This window comes from Pinus tabuliformis, chromosome J (genome assembly GCF_031772625.1).
Source record: "Pinus tabuliformis cultivar Carrire ecotype Pingquan chromosome J, CPIR1, whole genome shotgun sequence".
NCBI classification, from domain to species: Eukaryota; Viridiplantae; Streptophyta; class Pinopsida; order Pinales; family Pinaceae; genus Pinus; species Pinus tabuliformis.
Window position 1 is genome coordinate 1,425,147,905 of NC_142295.1, and position 22,103 is coordinate 1,425,170,007.

Here is a 22,103-nt window from a genome sequence, read left to right on the forward strand (position 1 = left end):
GTTCAAATACAAGGAAAACATCAACATCCCTGTGTTCATGCAAATAATGCTTAAGCATGCATTTCATCCTTCAACTTTTTCTTAAGCACAATGTACTTTCGAAGTTGAAATGACATATAATGTTGCAGCAACAAAGTGAGTCTCCTACTCAACCTTTTTCCATTCACCATCTTGGTAGAAACCTGCAACTTGCATCTCATCAACAAAAAATCAAAATAGATGCATCAATAGACATGCAATCCTTAATTGGAAAAGAGCTCTAACCATTTCTTACCAATCCAGTTCAAAGGTCTTTCCTTTGTCTGCACATCAGTATCAACATGTGAGTGATCCTGAGACACATCATTCATGGAATCTTCCTTTCCATTTCTGCCATCTTCTCTTTCCAATTTCTTAAGCTTTTGTGGAAGCATTATTGGATTCAGATTCCAACACCTTTCAGCAAGATGCCCTTGCTTATGGCAGTAATTGCAACACATGTGCATCCTCTTGACAGCATGATTTGCCTTGTCCAATGGACCTTTGGCTTTCTGCTTCTTCTCCTTCAAAAGTTTCCTGTATGTGGCCATTCTCTTCCAACATCTAGAAACATGATGGTTATTCAAACCACAAAAGGAACATGCAATTCTTTTCCCATGCTTATGTGGAAATTTACCATGCTTTGCAAAATCAAAAGGGATGTGATTAGAACCAGATTTATACCTACCTCTTTCACCTTTAATGCTTTCATGAGGAGGTGAAGCAAATGAAGAAGTGGCTCCCTTTGGAACACCATCAATCTCTTCAAGGCAGTTAGGGTTTCCACAACTCTCTGGTTCAAGTGTGTTCTTCTGAACACCTGCATCCTGCAAGTGATGTTTCAAGCTATTGCATTCCTACTAAATACAATCTTCACGCTCTTGAGGTGGAGAACATGAAATGAAAGCCCTTCTTGGGACTGTTTCAATAAACTTCATGGAAACTTTGGAACTTTCTCCATAAGCTTGTCCATAGCCAAGACCCAAATACTTAGGCCTTTCCTCAATTATTATTGGCTCAACAATACCTTGTGCATGTCTACCCAAGTCTTTTCCTTCATAGCCCATGTTGGACATTAATTTGGAACCTATGCCTTTGGTATGTTTTTTAAAAGAACCAATATAAGCATTCTTAGAGGAATTTGAAGACAAACTAGAATGGTTTACCTCTTCTTCAAGCTGATACTTGACCAAGGCTACTTTGGCAACAAAGAGCTGTGACTCCAACTCATGCATCCTTTTCATGTTCATATTTGCAATATGAAGTTACCTCTCCATTTCCTGCAGTTCGTCAGAAAGCAACTGCTTCTCTTCCTTCAGGGAATTCAACTGCTCTCTAAGTATGATGCTCTTCCTTCCATCCTCATACATTTCTCTCACCTTGTCCATCATGATGAACAAGTCTTGCTTCAAGTCTCCATCATAGAGTCTTGTGATGAAGGAGGAATTTGAGGATTCATTTGTAGAAGTTGTCATTATACCAATGAACAAAAGAAATTCAAACAAGATTAATAAAGTGCTTCATTAAGCAACCTTTTGCAACAAACCTCTTGTGCTTCAAGGATTGCTTTGAGGTCCTTTGGAATAGAAGAATGCCTTTAGCCCTTCTTCCTTCTTATCCTTCCTGGACTGAGCTATCAATAGCTTCCCTTCACCTCTGCAAACTCAGAAAATAGTCAGTCTGCAACGAGCATACAATCAATCAGACAATCAATCCTTGACTGCCCAAACACCTTTCAGACAAGCAATCTTTGCCCTATCAATCAAGCATCCTGATATAACCTTCTTTTGAAGGTGAGGTCAATCAATCTCAAGCTCCGATACCACCTGATCTGTAAATGGGGCACTTAGGCTTCTTGTCTAACTTACAAGAACCTCTCCCACTTCCAAAGCTTATTTATTCCCAAGTGCTTTTGATTAACCAATGCAAAATTAAATATGTGCCTGAAAACAAGGTGTATGCTTATGTTTATTTTAACTATTTATGTGCTTTAAAATTATGTTATTTATGTTGATACAACATATATATATATAACAGAAAACAATGCAGCAACGGAACAACACATAAGACAACAATTTCATTAGGAGTTCACCCAAACTCTTGGGCTATGTCTCCGTGAGCTCTAGTCAACTCAACTAGGCTCTCTGGGATTATGGCAAAGTCCTTTTACAAGCTCTTGGCTCAACTCCACTATTTTACATAGAAACAATGGGTTTAGACACCATTTTGTCCCTGGATCTTGAAGCTCTCGGTTTCTTGCTCTCGGCTCTTAGCTCTAGCTCTGGCTCTTGGCTCTTGCTCTTGGCTTTGGCTCTAGCTCTTCGGCTTTGGCTTCTTTGGTTCTCTGCAGCTCTCTGGCTTTTCACTTGACCTCCAAGTGACTCCCTCGACTGCTCTCTCGGCTCTGCAACTGCTTTCAGCATTCAGCTCCCCCTCAATTGAGCTCTTTAGGCTCCTTTGAGGCATTTTCCCGGCTTTTCAGCTTCCCCAGGTGTTTCCTTGCAGCTCTATGGCTTCTCTGTGCTATCTGTTTGACTTCCATCTAGCTCTGCGGCTCTGTGGCTTTCAAACGCCTCATCGTCTGCCAAAATGCCTGCTTGTAGCTTGGAATGATGATTAGGAGCTGCTACAGGAGGAATCAGGACCATTTCATAGGCAAAAACCCGAAAACTGAGAAAATTTCCTTACACAGAGATTTCTAGAAAATACACTATCGGACGTGTATTTCTGGACCTGAAAATCCATTAAATTGCCCCTATAACCCTATCGGATCTGCCATTAGGCGTAATATCGCATTACTTAAGCATATGGGCCAAATTCCAAATACACGAGAAAACCTTCAAAAACCCAACAATATCCACTTTATCAGACTTATAAATGTTATTGCAATCGCCCTAAAATCACCTCAGGTCCGCCTTTGACTATTGTCGCAATCTCCACTATTGGTCTGGGTGTTCTTCGATCCAACGGTCATCATGCAATTTCGGGCGGCTTAGGAGTACGGAGGTTACCCGCCCAAAAAGGTGGTCTTCCTCTCTGCTTCGCCAGCCATGTGTCATTAATTGTATGGGATCGGGCGGAGCGAGCCCAAAACCATTTTCCGCTTGAGGCCCGCCCGAAATCCACCTTTACGGAACTCAAATTGTATAGATCACGCCTTTATTTCCCCTTCGGGTCCAGTTTTATCGCTTTCGAGCGTTTTCCTTTGTATTCTGGTTATATACCGGAAATGCGTAAATACACAGGAAAATCCCTTTTTCCAGATTTCAAATTTTATAAACTACACTTATGAAATCTGTCGGGTCTAGCAATCGTCGATCCGATTTAATCTTGGCCATCCATCCCTCTCGCTATCCGATGGCTGAGATTGCCATCGCGATCACTATCGCATATCGCATTGCATACAGCCTAGGGGTTCGGTACATCGCCGATGCCGATTCACAGATCTGATCATCAGCGATCGTCATATCGCATGATCGTAATCGCCAGATCTAGGGTCCCAATATCACATATGTGTCTGCCTCTAGCCCAATATGTTGGGGATCGGTGATCGGTGGTTTCTCCCCTTTCCGCTTATGTCCGCTCTTTTTCCCTGGTCCAATGCGATTTCCCTTTATAAGGGTTTTTGCCCATTTTAGAGGATTTTTCCTCTTTTTCTAAAGAACATATGGCATCTTCTTTTGGTGATAACTTCTGCATCCTAAGTCCATTTTTGCCCATTCAAGTTGGAGTAGATTCAAAATGAGACAACCTTTGCAATGGGGCTATTTCCAAGAACTTCCTAGGACTTTCATTTTTTCTCTGTGAGGACCACTTAGACTTAGAAGTCTATCCATAACAGAGGGGATTTAAACCTTGGATCTTTTAGTTTTCATAGATTTCACACTTCAATCACCAATTGATCTATCATCCAATATATTTTTAATTAATGTAAATTATAAAATTATTTCATCTTTTATCAATCTTATAAATAAAATATTACTTTCAGTTTTACCTTTTTAAATATATGTAGGAAAGCTTAGTTAAATATAAACAATTAGTGATGGGATTATTAATCTCCCTTTCATGCTCTATGAGGGAAGAATAGCAAAGGGCACATGAAACCAAAATATTATATGAATTTAAAAAAAATAAAGAGAATCTATGAAAATCTTAATAGGTTTGATGGATTGTTGAGCAAAACAAGAAAGTTTTGGTAAAATAAAACGTTCAAAGATATAAAGGTGAAGGTGAGATTCTAATCTCTTATGATTTAGAGAAGATGATGTATAGTAGCAAAAAAAAAAAAGATTGAAAGGTATAAAGGTGAGGGTGGGATTCTAATCTCTTATGATTTAGCGAAGATTATGTATAGTAGCAAAAATAGAAGAAGTTTTGGTAAAATAAAATGTTGAAAGATATAAAGGTGAGGGTGAGATTTGAAAGATATAAAGGTGAAGGTGAGATTTTAATTGCTTGGATGATTTAGAGAAAATGGTGTATAGTAGCAAAAAAAGGAAAGCTTATATATAGATGAAGAAATAAGTTAATAAGTTAGTAATTTATTTATTTTATTTTATTTTGTGTTTTGAAAGTAAATTAAAATCAAAATTTAGATTAGATTAAATAGTAAATTATTTTAATTAACTTAAATTTTAATTATAAATTTATTCAATTATATATTAAAAATAAGCCAAAAAACTAATAATAAATTGATAATAAATTTTCATATTTTTAAACCTTTCAAATATTTTTATTTTTTAATAAAATATTAAATCTAATATTTAATAATAATTAAAAATGCATTAATAATTTTACGTAAATAAATGTAATATTTTATTATAAAATTTATATACACACCACCATCCTAATATATCCTTACATTATAAAATTTTAATATAAAATTATATGTAAACCATCATATATCATATATCCTTATCATAATAAATTATATGCAGGCCATCATCATATTCCTCAGCAAAGAATTGGTTAGGTGTTTGGTTATCCTGGAATATCCCCAGCTATATGTGGCGTATGGTTCTGAAAGCTCTATATTATATGCAGGCCATCATGATTACATCATGATTATCCTCGAATATTCCGAATAATTCGCGAAGTTTTATATTGGAATACATCTTACGTGATATTATACTCGAATATTCTAGGTGGCATTCGCTTCCTTTAACTAACGCCTTATTAAACAAAATTAATAACGTAAGTTCAAAGTTAACAAAATAATTCAAATTTATCTGTCCGAATTCGAAATAGACTGGACCTATAATATGATAATTTCATAAAAAAAAAGAGTTCAAAAGTGGACTTAATTTAATTTCATGAAAAATGCGGTTCCAAGTCAAACATAGGGGGGCCCTAATAAAGAAAAGGTAATAGCAAGCAAAACATTTCGTGAAAGGAAAGATAATTTAATGAATGAAAATACTATATTATATTCTAAATTACAAATAAGTCAAATAAATTTAACAAGGGAATCGACGAATTAAATTATACAGTCGAATCCAAATGTTTAAAGTCGTTTATCGTAATTTAGAAAATAAAAAATAAGAAGTATTATTGTGCTCAGATTTGTTTTTGTAAATTACAAATAAGTCAAATAATTTAATATGGGAATCGACGAATTAAATTATACACTTGAATCCAAATGTTTAATGTTGTTTATCGTAATTTAGAAAATAAAAAGTACGATTGTGCTCAGATTTGTTTTTTAACCACGGAGATAGGTATATGTTACCGAAAGAAATATGAATAAAATGTTAATTAAATAAATTATTTTTATTTAAATTATATAGAGATTAATTAAATATTAAAATTTATTTATTTATTAATAGTTGTTTTATGATAATGATTAAGTTTTATTAAGATTAAATTGGATTTTCAAAAGGTATGAAATTGTTGAGGATTTTTTTACATTTTGCTTTTATGTTATGAGAGAAGTGTTTCATGATCACCATAATTTTAGCGTGTTAAAATGTTAAGAAGATTAGTGGTGGGAAATATATTTTAAAATTTAGATTTAATGTGAGTATAAAAGTTAGACAATTTATGAGAAAGAGATTTTCATCTTTAACCGTCTTATTGTCACAATGGGGACACACTCCATTCATTGCATAGTGTATTTGGAATTGGCCATGAAGCCCATGAATATTTGTTGTTATTTTAGCAATGTTTATTTTCTTCTTATTTTTTATTTTTGAGATTTAAGTTAGTTAGCTCTTTTCCTTCCCAACTTTTATCACCCCACAATTCTCCTTAAATTTTTACGTTAAATATTTTTAATATTATCTTATGATGTAAAATTAGCTCATCCTTTATTCCCCAATGATCTAGCCAAGACTAAGCATCCTTATGTGATGTCTATTTGCCCTAAAGGTGGTGGTGGTTTCAACTAGAGATAGAAGTAATTTTAGGAAATCTCTTGTCTTCCATGTAGTTTACCTTCTTCTTATACATAAAAATACCTAATCATACCTATGTTTTCGAGAGGGAAAGACTTGCTTTAGTGATGAGGACAAGATAGGGTGTAATTCCTTTAATCTTGACATTGTATGTTATAAAATACTTGTAGATATGTTCTATTTTTCTCCATGAATCTTTGGAGATAGTACAACTCCAAACCTCACATCCATATAAAATAACAAGAGTTTATATATATCTTATATGGAAATTTCTGTTGACCTACAATTTTTTTCAAGCCCATAATGAGCTTTCCATCTTCCATTTATCTTTTTTCCAATACTATAATTCCACTGGAGCTTCTCATTTATTATAATTATAAAATATTTGCATGAAGGAACATCCTCCATGTTGTTTTTATCATATTGAAAATATCATATATGGTCTTTTTGGATTTGATTATCATGATTTTGTTTACTTGATACTAATAGTGATATCCATCTTAGAACACACATCTAGGAGGAATTTTAGTTTCTTACCAAGGTCATAAATAGTCCTCAGCGAAAGAACAATATCATCAACATAAAGGAGAAGAGTTATCACTATACCAATGAGAGTGAGATCAACACAACCTTCATCATGTTGACACTCTTCTACTTGATCAATGTATATGACAAAATGGGTAGGGAACGAGGAATACCTCTGCTTGATTCTTCTAACCAACTCTCAATAATCTTAAACTTGACAATAACATTCTCACTCAATCTTATCACAACCTTCAACTTAAAAGAAACTATTATTTGTTTCAGTCTATTTCGCAAGTTTATTCTGAAAACAACGTCCAAAGCTTTTTTAAATAAGATAAAACATTAAAAAAAATTAAATCTATTATTGTAACACTCCTAAATAATAATTTTAAAAGTAACAAAATAAATAATAATTCATTTAATATTTAACATCTAATTAATGCATCACACTAAAAAAATTATAATAAAAAACATTTTAATATCAATTATAAATAAAATATTTCAATATTTATAAAATAATAAAATAAATATATATATATATATATATATATATAGATATATATATATATATATATTAATACATAAATTATATCCATATATATTTAAAAAACATAGACATATATAGATATAAAATTCAATTTACCATAATGGAAATACAAAAAAATATATATAATTATTTTTGAATGTTTAACCCAAAATTAAACCTATCATATAATATAATAGGATAAGATTATGATATATATATATATATATATATATATATATATATACATACATTATATTAAGTCTAAATAGCAGGCAAAATATCACTATTGACAGCGTTTCTCGAGGGATTGTGACTGAGTGGGTTATCTGAACCTACTCGTAAAAGTTCCATGGGCAACGAGTGGGCACTGTGGATCTGACGTTGCTGTAACGGTCACCCCCGTATCCGGATCTGGTTTCCCTTGCGTTATAAATAAGCCTCACTTCCCATCCCTTCTCACTCCCATCTGCCTCGCAGTTTTTTGGTTTGTTGCAGTCATGGCGCTGGTCGTTTCTTATTCGTCTTCCCGTCAATGGGTATGCATTTTGGCTCTGGCTTTGCTGTTCTGGCAGTGTGCGGGCAATAATGGCGGACAAGCAGAAGCCGACAGAGTTGTTAATCTTCCTGGGCAGCCGCCGGTGGATTTCGCTCAATATGCGGGATATGTGACCGTCAACCAAGAGAGAGGCAGGGCACTGTTTTATTGGTTCTTTGAAGCCACTCAAAACGCGTCGCAAAAGCCTCTTGTTCTCTGGCTCACTGGAGGTATATTAATAACTCTTTTTATATATATAGATAGAGATATATAATGCATTTTGCTCGTGTGTTAATGGCAACATAGTAAGAATAGTCACGAAGTAACGGCCTGTGTTGTATATATAACATTGAAATTCAGGACCAGGCTGTTCATCAGTCGGGGGCGGAGAGGCACTGGAATTGGGGCCATTTTTGGTAGAGAAGAATACATCGCAGCTTCGCCTAAACGAGTATTCTTGGAATAAAGGTTATTTATCCTTCTCTTCCAATTACTTACAGTACTGGTCAGGGACTTAACTTTCGGCCTTACGCTACTGACCAGAGTGCTGGTTATAACTTGCATGCGTGCTTCCAAGCAATTTCTGAATGAGACTTTGTTATAGCAGCAGCCCAGCATAGTAACACTTTTCACATAGCAAATCATTTTTTTATTATTACCTTTTTTTAAAGCTTTTATATTGAAAGAAAGATGATAGTTAATATTTAATATATACTTTATTTTTCTTACAAAACATATAAAAGATGGTGTGATGGTGTGTATTTATTAGGATATTATTTCATAGGAAGATACCTCATTCTTTTGTTATTATATAAAAATATTAATAAATAAATAAAAATTTAATATTTACAAATAAAAAATTTTAAATATAAAGTAGTTAAAATTTTATATATCTATATATATAAAAATGTGAAGTTTGGGGCTGCAGTGTATCTAGAGAGTTGTAAAGAAAGATTGAGATGATCTAAAAGCAATTCATAACCTAACCTATAACCTCAAAATCAAGGGAAAGATTCTCAATCCTATCCTCGTGATCGAAGTTGCCCTGTTCCCCATTGAAAGTGCCACTATATTTTGATAGCTGATGTATAGGAAAAAGCTTGACAATATGGAATCCAAGAGGATCCCAAAAATTGCTTCTAATTTAGTCAAAATCCCCACCTGTGCCTCAAGAGAGGATGGCATGAGGATGCTCAGTTTTGGCTCAACCTTTAGGGGATTAAGTGGCATCAGAAGCAGTCTTGGCTCAACCTTTGTGGGATTAAAGAGGATATCATCATGGGAAGCAAGGACAATAACAAATATACTATTACCTCCAAGATGTGCGATGCTAAGGAGCTGGAGGGTAAAAGGAAGCTAAGGTACTATAAGGAGGTGATCAACCCCACCCTTGATAACTAGAATTATCTCTCTATGTTGACTAGCACTAAGAAGAATAAGGAGGTGATCAACCCCACCCTTGATAACCACAATTATCTCTTTATGTTGACTAGCACTAAGAAGAAAATGCTAGGATTAAAACTAACTCTCATGAGCTTTAGAGCTTCCGAGTGAGACCGAAAGGATGTTTACTCCCAAGACTCCCTGGGACTATAGAAATTGTTAGATTTGTCATACTAAGAAGGTGGAAGATGATAATCACTTGCTTTTAGATTGTCCGACTCTTTCACACATCCACTCTCAATTCCCTATCACCAGCCACACCTCTAATCTTCTTGACTTATTAAGCAACCCAGAAGGTGGATGATGAAAATCACTTCCTTTAGACTATCTGGCTCTTTCACACATCCACTCTCAATTCCCTATCACTAGCCACACCTCCAATCTTCTTGACTTATTAAGCGAGCCCAACTATAGTGATCTTTGAATGCTTCTTTCCCTATTGCTTGATCACAGAAACAAGATTTTGAAGAATACAATTAGACTCTCTTTTCTTGAAGCCCCATAGACCACATTAGTCTTAGTGGACGTTAATCATCCTCATCATATATATATATATATATATAATCTTTATTTAACAAATATACTTTTTTTTTTTTTCTAATATAAATACCAAGTTGAGAAAAACTATTTTAAGAATGTTAATAAAATTTAATGTTAATTATAATGCGTAATTTCACAAATGTTTAATATAAAGATGAGACAAATTATTTAAAAAATATTAACAAAATTTTAATGTTAATTATAATTAAAATATTTTAAAATTAATTTGATCTCTATCTCATTTATTTCTATAATTAGTTAAAAAATTCTTATATCTAATTCATATCTGATATAGTGACACTTTTAAGTATGATATTTTTGGTAGATAGTTTTTTTAATATGGAGTTGATACATAGACATTTAAACATATACAAATATATATAATAAAAAAAATCGAATATAAATATTAAATAAAATATTTAAATATGTTTTTTTGGGTAAAATTTTTCAATATTGATCATTTATCTACTTATTTATATATACAAAATAATGCTTCGACATTGAATCCCTTTTTAGAGTGCTAAATATAAGAAAGGATTTCATCTTCATAGATTTGATCACTTTTAATTCATGATATTACTAATATATGTGCAATTAAGAGATAACTATATTAATTTATTACATAAAAGATAAGATATGAAGAAAATGTGTAATTTCTTCTCTGTTAAATATGGAATTGAAACATGATATCTAAAAATATATTAATAACCAATAACATACTTCAATATTATTTATAAATAAAATATCTCATTATCTACACTTATATATATATATATATATATATATATATATATATATGTATAATTCATTTTTTTATTTAACATAAATTTAAAAATATTATCTAGATATATATCTATATGATGATGATGATGATGATGATGATGACGACGGTTAATGTCAGCTGAGACCAAACTTTGGTCTATCGGACCTAAAGAAACAAGTTATTTAGTTTGATTTAAGATTTTATTCTTATGCTCAAAAAGCTTGGAGAGAAGCCTCCCAAGCTCACTATAATTTTGACATCGTAAAAGGCTAGGGAGGTCAGTGTTGCGACAAAGATTATGAAACTAAGATCTAATGTGGTTGTACGTGGGGGACTCTAAGAGGAAGTGGTTTTCATCCTCGATGTTCCTATTCTCACAAAGATGGCAGATCCTTTCCATCCATGGTGTTTTAGGAACTGCCCAACGACTTGTTTCACTATGGAGCTCACGAGAGTTCGTTCTAATCTTCGCTATATTAATTTTCTTCTTTGAGCTAGTTAAAACAGAGAGATACTTTTGATATTATAAGGTGGGGTTGATGACCTTCTTATAATAACTTAATTTTCTTTTAGCTTCTAAATCTTTCTCACACCACATTTTTTCTTTGAACTTAGAAGTAACAATATTTTTAATGTTATTAATGTTTTGCAATGCATCATTCTCATTGATCTCCCAATGGTTTAACTAGGCCCTCGTGTCTTTATACCATCCCCATTTCAGCCTTACGTGGTTTTGGCTGGAATTTAAAGCTAGCTTAGGAAGTCTGTGATCTCCTATGTTATTGAGCTTGTGCTTGTATAACAGAAGCCTAGTCATAGCTAGGCTCTCGGTAGGGAGAAATACCTACTTCTATAAGGATAATAGGATAGGGTATATTGCTTTTAATTTTCAGGTTATACATTATAAAGAACTTCTGGATTTGCTCAATCTTTCTCCAGGATTCTCTAGAGATGCTGCAACCCCAAACCTCACATCCATATAAGATAACATGAGTGACTAAAGTTTCAAAGAGGAACTTCTTTTTATCCCACATTACAAGGTTTGTCGTTTTACAATTATTTTCAAGACCAAAGTAAGCTTTCCACCCCCCATTAATCTGTTTCTCAATGCTATAGTTCCAATTGAGCTTGTGATGAATATCAATTCCTAGGTAGTTGTAAGAATACACTTCCCCCAAGTTATTATTTTCATACATAAAATTAGCGTAGGTGTCCTTCTTGGATTTGATGATCATAACTTTTGTTTTGTTAGTGTTAACAGTCATACCCATGGTAGAGCAAAAATCCTTAAGAAGCCTAAGTTTCTTATCAAGATCAGATGGACACCTTGCAAGGAGAACGATATCGTCAGCATAGAGAAGAAGGATGACGACTATCCTAGCTAAGATCGTGCTAGCACATCCTGCTTCCTCTAAATAATCTTCGAGCTTGTCAATGTAAATGCCAAATAGGGTAGGGGAGAGGGGGCAACCTTGTTTAACTCCGATATTACACTTAATATCCTTTGACCAACCCTCATTGCTCTTTAACTTGGCAATTACATTCTCGTATAACCTTATAGCAGCAGCTCTCAACTCGAAAGGAACCTTTAACTTTTCTAATCTTTTCCAAAGGTTGTTTCTAGGAACCATATCGAAAGCCTTTCTAAAGTCCACGAAGCAACAAAAGGGATTGGATTTATCATTACGACATTCATCCACAATGATCCGAAGCGTAACGAGGTGGTCTGTTGTTGAGTGATGCCTTCTAAAACCCGCTTGGCCTTTAGCCCGCTTACCTCACTTTCAAGCCATATGCTCAACTTCTTTTCCAAAATACTACCATATAACTTGGCTAAGAGAGGGCTGATCATAATTGTCTGATAATTAGAGGGGTTATTTGTATCCCCACTTTTAAAAATAGGGATAATGAGGCTATCAGTCCATAGTTTAGGGAACCCTTGCTTGACTACTTGATTGAAAAGCTTGTGGATGTGGGGGATGAGGACATGCCTCCAATTTTTAAGATTTCTGCCTGGTAACCTTCAATGTACTTAGCTTTCCCATTAGCGAGGCGTTTAACCCCAAAATCAATGTTTTCTAGAGAGAAAACTACTTTCGTTGTGGGCAGGGTTTCAAAGTTATCCATGACATTTGGAGATTCATAAAGCTTTTTAAGATAGGAATTCCAATCGTGTAAAGCAATTTTATTATTATCTTTACTTTTCCTAGTCAGAATCTGCCTCCAAAATTTCTTAGCAGCTACCTTAGAGAGGTGTAAGAGATTCTCTTGTCTTTTACGAATGTACTACCTCTTTTTCCTTTTAGTTAGGGCTATATTAAATTTAAATTTATTATGTATAAAAAAATAAAAAATTTGAAGTCAAAATTTCTTTTAAATTAGAAAAAATTGTACTTTAAAAAAAAAAAAATTTCTTTTTATAAATAAATATGAAGTTAACATCAATCTATCTTAATTTTTTTTTAAATTCTAATATTTAATAAATAATTTTAATATAATTATTTTTTTCTATAATTAACTATTAATTTTAATTTTATTAAGATTTTTTTGTATCACTATTCACAATATATATTTATTTATAGCTTTATTACCTAAAAACATGATTATAAAAGTTTTAAATAGCTTTATTAACTGAAACTTTATTATAAAAGTTTAAAAAAATTAAATTTTCTTTCGCTTTATTTTAAAGGTTTGATTTTATTATAAATTTTATATTTTATTATTAATATTATTATATTGAAAATCATTAATATCAACATTGATTAAAGACCCTGTTGAAATAATAACTAAAATGGTTACATTGTAATTGGGTTTTAGCATATGAACTTTCTACCTAACGGGCAGATGCAAGTCTTACAAGAACGGAAGGTTATTTGATATCTGTTGGCTACTATTGCTGCGTGGAAACAATTTTTTTGGTTTTAAAACATGATTTTAAAATGATTCGAAGGGCAGGCGTATTTGATATCTAGTTGTTATTATTCCTTTGTTGATTCAGGATTAGTTTGGAGTTTTGTTCTTACTTTAAAATTCCTTTTCATTTAATTATAAAATAATATAGATTGATTTTAAAATACTTGGCAAAAGTCTCACAGATAAATTATTTTTATAACCCAATTTTCTCTAAATAATAATATATATGAACTTACACCCTGATACACTCTAACTTTAAGTTTGCAAACACTTTCCTGCATTGAAATATAAGAATTAAAAGAACATATTAAAATGCGAGACGTGTGAATTGGTCGAAAGCCTTACACGTTTTTGGATATGGTATTCTTCAGAGGCAAACATGTTATTCTTGGAGTCACCTGTTGGAGTTGGGTTTTCGTATACAAATACATCCTCCGAATTGAAGAATCTCGGGGACACAATTACAGGTAACATTTGAGCGTTCATGCTGCTTTCATTTCACATGAAGATTTTGAGTCGTAGGTGATAAGCATAGTACGTGTATACTCGACTTGAACTTGCAGCGGAGGACAATTACGTGTTTTTGCTAAATTGGTTGGAAAGGTTTCCAGCGTACAAGTCTCGAGAGTTTTACATCACAGGAGAGAGTTACGGAGGTAATTTGGCATACGACTTTTTTCTTGAAGAGAATTTGAATTATAAATTTTCGTATATTTATATTTTAATGTGTTAATATAGATTTATTAGTTTAACATTGAGGAGAGGAGATGTGAGAGTGTGTATAAGTGAGTTTAAATAATAAAATATTAGCTAAATATTAATTAAATAATAATAAGATTGTATATTTAGTATTTTTTGTTTAGTTATTGAATTTTGAAAGGTATAAAATAATTGACACATTTGAATAAGGGCTACATTGTAAATACTTTTGGTTAGTTTAAGTATAGTTAAGTTAGCGTCAAAGACATACATGAATGGGCAAACAAAGTGTTATTGAGGAGTCCTACAACACTGCTAATGACCTAGGACTAGGAATCATACCTCTAACAAGTAGAGTGGTGTGGATCAGAAATAGTACCTCTAACAACTAGAGTGATCTGGAAAAAACAACAATAACTAGAAACAAATAATATTGATGCACTAGTATTGGACAAAATCCATTGGTAAATATATTTTTAATATAAAAATATATAATATTTAAATGATAACTAAAAATAAATATAAAAGATATATATATATATATATATATGATAAATAAAAATAAATACAAAATATAATAATGATGACCGCATCCAAAAAATAATCTAGAAACATTTAGTAGAAAAGAAAAATTGTACTAAAAAAACAAATATGAACAATTTATGTTATAGAACGAAATTGTATAAATCTATGTTTGAAGGAAAATGTGATAAGTTAGATATAAATAAGATATATAAACATCTTGTTAAATAAATAAATTATATAAGTGTTATCCAATAAATATTTGTTTGGATAAAATATATAAACTTTTGGTTGATTAAATAGTGTAATTCATGGTAAAAGGCCTTAGAAGAAAAGAATATTCTCCACCCACACGGATTTGTTCGTTTACAAGTATAAAATTCCAATACGGAATTCATGGTAAAAGGCCTTAGAAGGAAAGAATATTCTCCACCCACACGGATTTGTTCGTTTACAAGTATAAAATTCCAACGTGGTAGCATTGGAGACAAAAAAAAGGTTATTGTGGATGTTTTGTGCAAATTAAATTGTATTTATAAGGTTATTATATTTTTCAAAGCTATTTTAAGTTATTTAAATTTTAGGGAAATAATATTCTCCACCCACACGGATTTTTTTGTTTACAAGTATAATATTCCAACGCAGTAGCATTCGAGAGAAAAATATTATGGTGGATGTTTTGTGCAAATTAAATCGTATTTATAAGGTTATTATATTTTTCAAAGTTAATTTAAGTTATTTAAATTTTAGATATCATTTTTGGGATTCAACTGCGTTAAGTAAGTCATTCATCTATAGACCATTTCCATGAGAGGTAGTCGTAATTGGTTGTCACTGACTCATTTCTCATGATTTTTGAATAGTCCATTTAGCACTATGACCATGTCCATGAGAGGTAGTCGTAATTGGTCGTAACACTTCTGGGGCTTGCACCCGGTAACCAGGACTTCCCGGGAGGTCACCCATCCCAAATCGCCTCTAGTTGAAGCGCACTTAACTGTGGAGTTTTCCCCACAATCAAGCACACTTAGCTTGCTACCCCATTTGCAAAACCTTAGCAAGTATTGTGCCTCATCTATGACCATTTCCATGAGAGGCAGTCGTACTGACTGATTTCTCAAAAACAGCACTCATTGAATCAGGTGATGCTTGCAGGGGTGAAGAAGTGGGATTGAAACTAATGAAATGAATCACATAGCGTCAATCATCACTTCCGGGGCTTACACCCAGTAACTAGGACTTCCAGGGAGGTCACCCATCTCAAATCGCCTCTGGCTCAAGCGTGCTTAACTATGGATTTTTCCACACAATCAAGCCCACTTAGCTTGCTACCCGATTTGCAAAACCTTAGCAAGTATTGTGCCTCATGAACCATTCAAGTAGAGATCCCTTCACTCTTTTGAATTTAAGTATTGGGGGGTTTTTGCAGTGCATTATATTAGATATTAGTTTTGTGATTCAACTGCGTTAGGTAAATCATTCATCTATGACCATTTCCATGAGAGGTAGTCGTAACTGATCATGATTTTTGAATAGTCCACTTAGCACTCATTGCATCAGGTGATGCTCACAGGGGTGAAGAAGTGGGATTGAAACTGGTGAAATGAATCACATAGCGTCAATCATCACTTCCGGGGCTTGCACCCCGTAACCAGGACTTCCCGGGAGGTCACCCATCCCAAATCACATTTGGCTCAAGCATGCTTAACTGTGGAGTTTGAAAATTAAAAGAGGTTTTAGGAAAAAAGTTTACAATGATTTTGGGTCTGTAATAAATAAATTGTATTTAAAAAATAATTATATTATTCAAAAGTATTAAAATTTATAAATATTTTAAAATAAAAATTAAATAAAATAACCCAAATGTATTGTTAAATTTTAGTATTGAATAATTTTCACCTAAATCTTTTCCATTTTTCTTTTTTATATTACATTAAAAATATTCAAATTAAAACTGGATAACTGCGGCTTAATAAGAGGGTGGAGTTCGATAGTGTCCATGGCCTTGCGACATGCATGGACCTGTCACCTATTTTCATTAGTCAGCCGACTTGGACGCGCCTGCGACCAAATGGTTTCTCAACTCGTGTAATCAAACTCTTTACCAACATAGCCTTTGAGAGGTGAGCACGGGTGGGTTTGAAAAAACGATAATGATGGATAATTATGGATTAGAAAAATTAGAGGATCATGATGGATAGACCAGAGAAATTGAAGCAGCGTGATGGACACACAAGGCGTGAGCTTGAAGCATAATACCTATGGTGGACTTCAGGGCATGCATTTGAAAATGACAGTTATTAAATTAAATTTCATTATTTAATTTACAAAAGCCAACATTACTTATATAATGGAGTTCTGAGAAATGTTTATCATAAATATTATATATATAGTTATTTATGTATAATAAATCTTTTTAAAATGGTAATTATTTTATTTCCTTGACCATTTCCCATCCTTATTATCACTTCTAACCCCAATTAACTCTAGTGGAAGTCATTCAAAAGATTGATTTTCCATGAAGTAAGAAAGAAATCCAATCATTCAATGGTAAGATGAATTTTTTACGTCGCTTTGTGTTTAATTTTGCAAAACATTTAAGGGAAATCACAAACATGCTCAAAAAAGATAGTGTAGTGAAATGGACCGAGGAAGCAATTAAGTTCTTAAATAATGAATCCATACAGGTGAGGATAGTTTTAGGTAGAGGAGGAATGACCTGTTGTAGTTCATAAAACTCTACAACAGGCCATTCCTCCTCTACCTAAAATTAAGTTCTTTATGAACGTATTATATCAAATTATCAATCCTGTAAAATATCATAATAATAAAACATTTAGGGATTTTCTTAATATATTTTTAAATTTTAATAAGATAAAGTTATAAATCTTTTTATTAAAAATGAAAAGGAAAAATATTATATAAATAATAAGAGTAGTTATTTTTAATTTTAAAAAATTTGAAAGGAAAATTGCAATTATTAAAATTAAATAAAATATTCTAATTCACTTCAAAAACTGCAATTTCTATGTCAAAAACCTTTATGAAGTGTCTAACTCTAACAATACCAATTTGAATGCCCTATAAAGAATGTTATATTTAGCTAGAAGACATTCATTTTGAGGTTATGTAGCTATCTAATAGGAAATATGAGAAGATTGAAGGCTATAAAAATCTAATTATAAAATGAGAGACTTGTCCTCACCCCTCACATGTACAAGCTCTTCAATTTCCCATTGAAGCAATACTTCTCTAAGTTGTGGATGCAACTCCTCATTGTGCCTCTGTTTAAAGGTGGAGATAAAATAATTCCATCCAATTATAGGACCATTATGGTTAGCTACATTTTAGCCAAGTGGTATAAAATTATTTTGGAAAAGAAGATTAGCCTATGGCTACAAAGCCATGGTAAAAGAGTTAAAGGCCAAGCTAGGTTTAGGAGATGTCATTTGAATATAGACCACCTTGTTAGTCTTAGATTCATCACAAAGGAATGTCCTAATAATAGTATTTCAATCTCTTATGTTGTTTCATTGACTTAAGTAAAGCTTTTGGCATTGTTCATAGGAAAAAAATATGGAAGTTGGTGGAAGAGATAATGGTCATTGTACAATTGAGGGTTGTTGTGACTAGGTTGTATGACAATGTTAAGTGTTTAGTAACACATAGAATTGGTAGAAAGAAAGTAAATGCAATATTGGAGTCAAGAAAATGTGCCCATTATCCCCTACCTTTTTTGGGATTTTATCAGTCATGACTATATTGTTATCCAGGGAAAATTTTAGGGTCTAATATTCACTTGAGCTGATTTTCCATGCTTTTTCCAAAAAAAATTCACTAATTTACATTTTTTCTAAAAATGATACCCAAAATATTATAGGATAAAATTGTTTTACTTTAAAAATAGCCAAAAATAATTTAGAGAGTGTATATAAAATCATTATAAATTTAAATAATTTCACTTGCTAAACATTTTATAATAGAATATTAGGGATTAGCAAGATTTTCCCATGTTTTTAAACTTTCAACCTTAATTTTTTCCGTGTTGTTTTATTTTTCTCTAGAACAAATATGGCTATTAATACTAAAAAAAAAGAAGAAATTCATCATGATTAAAATCAAAATGATCATATATGATACTTTCATATATGAAAATAACAACATAAATATGTTCTTTCATACAAATATCTTGGAATCCATATCTCCAGCAAACTCAAGTAGAATTATAACATTGAGAAAATGATATATAGAGAATTGGAAACTTATCATAAGCTCGAAAATAATCCTAAAAAAACAAATCTTTTAAATGCTGGATAAAAAATATTCACCTTTGGACTCTCATTACTCCTATTATCTTATATAAATGTGAAATAAAATACATCAAAATAATTTATAACCTACAATGTGAAGATTAAAAGATATATTCCCTATTACCTTTCCTAATTAAGAAAATCTTTCCTTATTAAAAACATAACTATGACTAAACATATTATTTATAAGAAAAAATCAAACAACCTAAAAACCAACCAATAATTTATGTAAAATTACTTTTTAACTTTAATAAAAATACCACCTAAATTTCCATATTATTAAATAAAAAAATCTCATATATAAATACACATTAATTTTAATATTTTTAATTTTGGTAAAATATCTTCCAGCATTACCATATATATCTCACAATGCAAAGAGCATCAATGATCTCAACTTTAATTTATTTGAAAAGAGTTCCAAGTATATAAATATTGAATATAACAATTACATGATGAGTTTGAAAGTTAGCTAATAAGATTGATTTTCTGGCATTGTGATTCTGTATCAGGACATTTTGTCCCGCAGCTTGCAGAGGTGATATTTGATCGCAACAACTGCACAAACAAGGACAACGTCATTAATCTCAAAGGCTTCATGGTAAACATCTCAGCTTTAAGACTTTCAACATTGTTTTTCTTCGCGATCAATCTCTTCAACTAATTCTCCGATGAAAATTTCCTGTAACTCGGTATTGAAGGTAGGAAATGCAGTGATAGATAATGATCATGACACCAATGGTATGGTAGACTATGCATGGAGTCACGCAGTTATTTCAGACGAAGATTACCACAGCCTAAAGAACTCGTGCAATTCAAAGACTGGCAACCAGACATTGTGCGATAATGGATTGTCTGCAGCGTACGCCGATATCAATATTTACGATTTGTACACGTCTGTCTGTTTGCAGCAGCAATCCTCAAATTTCCTTCCAAAACATGTAGGTAACACACGGCTTTTCATTACATTTCTGTGATAAGGATGAAGGTCCTTCATTGTTCATGCTTCACTTAATTCATTGCCACTTCTCATCTAATTATATGCATGCATGCATGGTGATTTTCTTCAACATAGGCGCTGTGGCCTAAGTTACCTTATGGTTATGATCCCTGCGGCGAAGTATATGTAGGCGTATATTTCAACAGAGCTGATGTGCAGAAAGCTTTGCATGCAAATACAACCCAAATTCCCTACCCGTGGGCACTCTGCAGGTAACAATAGAATTGTCGTTTCTAATAAAAACAATTTTAAATATATAAATAAAGTAATACACTATATTTTCAAAAACGATATAATTATATTATATAAATCTAATATTAAACAGTAATTACTTTATATGCTAGTGTTCTTCATATACTTGTTATTATTATTATCATCATTATAACTTTCATTCTAATGGAATTTTCTTCATACATATACAGTGACGTAGTTTTCCAAAACTGGAATGACTCTGCTTCCTCTATTCTGCCTATTTTCCGGAAGCTTATCAAGGCTGGTTTAAGAATATGGGTGTATAGGTATGTATTGAACTTTCTGTAGCTTAAGCATTTCTAAAATTAACTGGCAAAAGAGCAATTCTAAAATGGTCAGCGAAATAAATTTTGTGTCTCAAAAAGAAATTCCAATAGAGCTGTGTAACTAAACATTACTCCTCTAAGATATTGACCATTCGATTTGAATAAATCTTTTGCAGTGGTGACACCGACGGGCGTGTTCCTGTAACTTCAACACGGTACAGCTTAAATGCCCTTGGGCTTAAGATAAAAGAAGAATGGAGTGCTTGGTATAACAGCCAGCAGGTAAATACAAGGCCCACCCTTCTGCGAAACTCTAATTTGCCTGCAATATATCTTGCACGGATTTTAACTGTGGTTAAGATGACTGACCACAGGTGGGAGGATGGACCATTGGGTATGAGGGGCTTAGGTTTCTCACGGTCCGAGGAGCAGGACATCAGGTGCCAATGTTCACTCCTGAACCTGCTCTCGCAGTGTTCAAGCATTTCCTCAGTGATTCGCCTCTACCCAAATCAAGTGAACCATAAATAGCGAAACCCACACGAGGGGTTTGCTTCTACTTGCTTTGTGGTCACAATTTCTCGTTTTATGTAGGGACAATATGATAAAATCCCAGAGAATAGAATAAAAGGCTTTCCTTGCCTTGCGCTTCTTAATGATAACAATAATTACAGCGCCAAAAGGAAAATGTTCAATGTTCGTTCACAAAAACTTTTGAAATTCTACAACCTTATGTCTTTCTTTTGAGTACTTCGGTTTGAACTCTAGCGTTCGATACAGGATGCAGCATAACTTTTATTTGTCAAATCTATAGCATCTATGTTGCCTAAAATTAGATGCAAAGTTTGAACTCGAAATAAAGTATTACACATTTACATAGTCAAAGGGTCTATGGATTCAATCATAAACTGAGATCTGCCAGTAAATTTCTTTTTTACCAAGTTTGTTCCGTTCTTTTGCTTATGTTTCTGCAAAGTAGAACTATTGTAAATATGCATTCGTGCAGTATACAAAGTTTTTAATCATGAAGTCAAATAAATCTGAAAGTTCTTGCTGCTTAGGACGATTGGATTTTATAATAAATTGGAACACTCCCTTATTGCATCACAGATATTCAGGATGTAGGGTTCTAGTTGATTATGATGGACATTTTCATGTATCATTTACTCAATATTTTTGGCCAGTTGTTATGAGTATGATCTCTGTGGATGATGGCTGATGTTCCCTTCGTTATTGGTTGTCTATGAATTCTACTATCATAACCAGTGATCTACTCCCTTTGGTTGAATACTCTTTGGTTAGAAAATATATATATATATATATAGTAAACTAGAAAGAATATGTATATATATATATTCTAGTTTATTACGCTCGTAATCCTTAATATGTTGATAGATCT

The 22,103-nt window shown here is 32.6% G+C and overlaps 1 protein-coding gene across 1 annotated transcript in view; it reads left to right on the forward strand.

The window, feature by feature from the left end:
* The window catches only part of LOC149232699 (serine carboxypeptidase-like 35), a 49,425-nt gene extending 28,194 nt beyond the window's left edge, over positions 1 to 21,231 (forward strand). Inside the window, exons 3-13 of the mRNA XM_089381976.1 lie at positions 2,565 to 2,617; positions 8,059 to 8,226; positions 8,357 to 8,464; positions 14,027 to 14,122; positions 14,219 to 14,311; positions 19,699 to 19,787; positions 19,888 to 20,127; positions 20,262 to 20,398; positions 20,609 to 20,704; positions 20,881 to 20,986; positions 21,079 to 21,231. Coding sequence (XP_089238102.1) covers positions 2,565 to 2,617; positions 8,059 to 8,226; positions 8,357 to 8,464; positions 14,027 to 14,122; positions 14,219 to 14,311; positions 19,699 to 19,787; positions 19,888 to 20,127; positions 20,262 to 20,398; positions 20,609 to 20,704; positions 20,881 to 20,986; positions 21,079 to 21,231 — 1,339 coding nt within the window. The remainder of the gene's footprint in view (positions 1 to 2,564; positions 2,618 to 8,058; positions 8,227 to 8,356; positions 8,465 to 14,026; positions 14,123 to 14,218; positions 14,312 to 19,698; positions 19,788 to 19,887; positions 20,128 to 20,261; positions 20,399 to 20,608; positions 20,705 to 20,880; positions 20,987 to 21,078) is intronic.
* The last annotated feature ends 872 nt before the right edge of the window (positions 21,232 to 22,103 follow it).